Below are 3,055 nucleotides of genomic sequence, written 5' to 3' on the forward strand. Positions count from 1 at the left end.
GAAAGGAAAAATTGAAATCGCATCATATGACCCCTTTAACAACTTCCACCAGCTCCACGCTTGTGACAATGCATACTGAATAACAAAATGAATGAAAATAATATAACTAATTATTAACTAATTATTATTGTTGTTTCATCAGCTTTGAATCTGAACATGATGGTTCAGCTGTTTTTGAGAAATTCAGATCAAACATGAAAGAAAAATTTCAGTGTTTGCATGAAGGAACAGCAAATCAGGGAACTTTGACAGTCCTCAATGACATCTACACAAAAGTCTACATCACAGAGGATGGAGGTGGAGAAGTCAATAATGAACATGAGATCAGACAAATTGAAATATTTAGGAGAGCAAGAACAGAAGATACACCAGTCAATCTGAATGACATCTTCAAACCCTTACCTGGACAAGACAAACCCATCAGAACTGTTCTGACTAAAGGAGTAGCTGGCATTGGAAAAACAGTCTCTGTGCAGAAGTTCATTCTGGACTGGGCTGAAGGGAAAGCAAATCAAGACGCCCACCTCATATTACCACTTCCTTTCAGAGAGCTCAATTTTATGAAGAATCAAAGTCTCAGTCTCCTGGGACTTTTTAATACATTTTTCATTGGAACAAAGGAATTGGAAATAAACAGTGATCAATATAAAGTTTACATTATTTTGGATGGTTTGGATGAGTGTCGTCTGTCTCTGGATTTTCAGAACAGTGTGAGGTTGTGTGATGTGACTGAATCTGCTTCAGTAGACGTACTGCTGACAAACCTCATTGTGGGGAATCTGCTTCCCTCTGCTCTCATCTGGATCACCTCCAGACCAGCAGCAGCTGATCTCATTCCCTCTGAGTGTGTCCATCGAGTGACAGAGGTACAAGGCTTTAATGACCCTCAGAAGGAAGAATACTTCAGGAAGAGAATCACTGATGAGAGTCTGGCTGAGAGAATCATCTCACACCTGAAGTCATCAAGGAGCCTCTTCATCATGTGCCACATCCCAGTGTTCTGCTGGATCTCAGCCGCTGTTCTAGTGAAGCAGAGAGTGGAGAAATTCCCAAGACTCTCACTCAAATGTACACACACTTCCTGGTCCTTCAGACCAAAATCAACAATGAGAAAGACTATGACAAGAAAGTGAATGATGAAGACATGATCTACAAACTGAGCAAACTGGCTTTTCAGCAGCTTATGGAAGGAAATCTGATCTTTTATGAAGAAGATCTGAGAGAGTGTGGCATTGATGTGACAGAAGCATCAGTGTACTCAGGATTGTGCACTCAGATCTTTAGAGAGGAGTTTGTACTGTGTCAGAGAAGAGTCTACTGTTTTGTTCATCTGACTATGCAGGAACATCTTGCAGCCCTGTATGTGTACCTCTCCTTTATCAACAATAAGATAAATGTGTTCAATATCACACCAGATCAATATACCACACCATCTATGTTATCAAATCCAGGAATGTTTCTATCTGACCTGCTTAAAATTGCTGTTGATAAAGCCCTGGCCAGTGCAAATGGGCATCTGGATGTATTCCTTCGTTTCTTTCTGGGCCTCTCATTGGAGTCCAATCAGACTCTCTTAAAAGGCCTTCTTAAACAACCAGGAAGTAGCTCCGGTTGCACAGGAAAAACCATTAAGTACATCAAACACAAGATAATGGAGAATCCCTCTCCAGAGAGGTCCATCAACCTGTTCCACTGTCTGAATGAACTGGGTGACCATTCTCTTATCAAGGAAGTTCAGCATTTTCTTAATTCTGGAACAATAAGAGGAACACGACTTTCACTCTCTCAGTGGTCAGCTGTTGCCTTTGTGTTGCTGACCTCAGAAGAGCTGGATGTGTTTCACATGAGCAAATATGCCAGAATGTGCAGTGACATTGATGAAGTTCTTGTGAGGCTGCTGCCTGTGATTGAAGCTTCTAAAACAGCCCAGTAAGTACCACTTCTGATTGTTTTAATATGACAACAATCTTTCTAGTCAATAACAAGAGTAGAAAATTGCATGTTCCTTCACCAGCATGGACAACAAAAATTAATCACTGGTGAAGGTTAATCACTTATTTGTTAAAACACATTAATTCAACAAACCCTCTGTTTTGAAAGTCTGTTTTGAAATTTTAGATAGCAATCTGTTAGTTTAAATATTTTTTTTTATTCTATAGAGCAAAACGTTAGAAACTTCTCCTGGTGCGTATTTGTTGCAATTCTTGTATGTATGATTTACCTGTCCTACTCCTTGTAAGAGTGAAACTTGGTTCATGTTTTGCCAGATAGTCTAAATTACCAGTAGTCCAAATAAAACTGAAATGTCAAACTCGTGAAAGTAGTTTATAGTCCACAAACCAAACTACTTTTTTCTTGAAAATGCAAAGTCTAATGTTTATGCTTAGTCTAATGCAGGTTAGAACAAACTCTACACTGCATCTGAAGATTTACTTTAATCCCATTTACTGTAATTTCATCATCTTTTTTCTTGTACAGTCTTCATTACTGTATACTGTCAGAGAAGTGTTGTAAAGCTTTAGCCTCAGCTGTCAGTTCAAATAACTCCTGTCTTAGGGAGCTGAACTTAAATGGAAATGGACTTAAGGATGAAGGAGCGATGGACTTCTTTTCCGGTCTAGAGAGTCCACATTGTAAACTGGAGGTACTGAGGTAAGTATATGCAAGGTTGCAACTCCTGAACATGAGACAGGGACACCCTCACAAGCAGTCATTTGTAATGGAGCTGAAATGGAGTGGGAGGTTAATTGTGATTTATTTATTTTGTATGTTTACACTATTTGTCATTTTATTGTTAGTATCATTTATCATATGATAAAGTGCTCATCAGTATATCATTTGTTTCCCCCATAGGCTTGCAAACTGTAAACTGACAGACAAAAGTTGTTCTGTTATGGCTGTAGCGCTTAAAACAAAATTACTGAGCTTGAAAGAGCTCAGTCTGAATTGCAATAACCTGCAGGACACAGGAGTAAAGCAGCTTGCTGCTGGATTGCAGAATTCATACTGTAAACTGGAGATATTTAAGTAAGATCATGTATACACACACACACAC

General features: G+C 39.0%; 1 protein-coding gene across 1 annotated transcript; it reads left to right on the forward strand.

Moving 5' to 3' along the window:
• Window positions 1-1,066: 1,066 nt before the first annotated feature.
• LOC107656925 (protein NLRC3-like) lies at window positions 1,067-3,031 on the forward strand. Its single transcript, XM_016444871.1, has 3 exons — window positions 1,067-1,929; window positions 2,479-2,652; window positions 2,854-3,031. Exons 1-3 carry the CDS (start codon window positions 1,067-1,069, stop codon window positions 3,029-3,031), a joined length of 1,215 nt encoding a protein of 404 aa, XP_016300357.1.
• Window positions 3,032-3,055: the final 24 nt, after the last annotated feature.

Source organism: Sinocyclocheilus anshuiensis, unplaced genomic scaffold (genome assembly GCF_001515605.1).
Source record: "Sinocyclocheilus anshuiensis isolate Anshui unplaced genomic scaffold, SAMN03320099.WGS_v1.1 scaffold22075, whole genome shotgun sequence".
NCBI classification, from domain to species: domain Eukaryota; kingdom Metazoa; phylum Chordata; class Actinopteri; order Cypriniformes; family Cyprinidae; genus Sinocyclocheilus; species Sinocyclocheilus anshuiensis.

What these genes read in the sequence shown, in the direction of transcription:
- LOC107656925 (XM_016444871.1), top strand. Translation starts at nt 1,067, where the DNA reads ATGTACACACACTTCCTGGTCCTTCAGACCAAAATCAACAATGAGAAA. An exon ending in GAAGCTTCTAAAACAGCCCA is followed by an intron (nt 1,930 to 2,478) that starts GTAAGTACCACT and finishes TTTCTTGTACAG; the next exon opens with TCTTCATTACTGTATACTGT. An exon ending in TGTAAACTGGAGGTACTGAG is followed by an intron (nt 2,653 to 2,853) that starts GTAAGTATATGC and finishes TTTCCCCCATAG; the next exon opens with GCTTGCAAACTGTAAACTGA.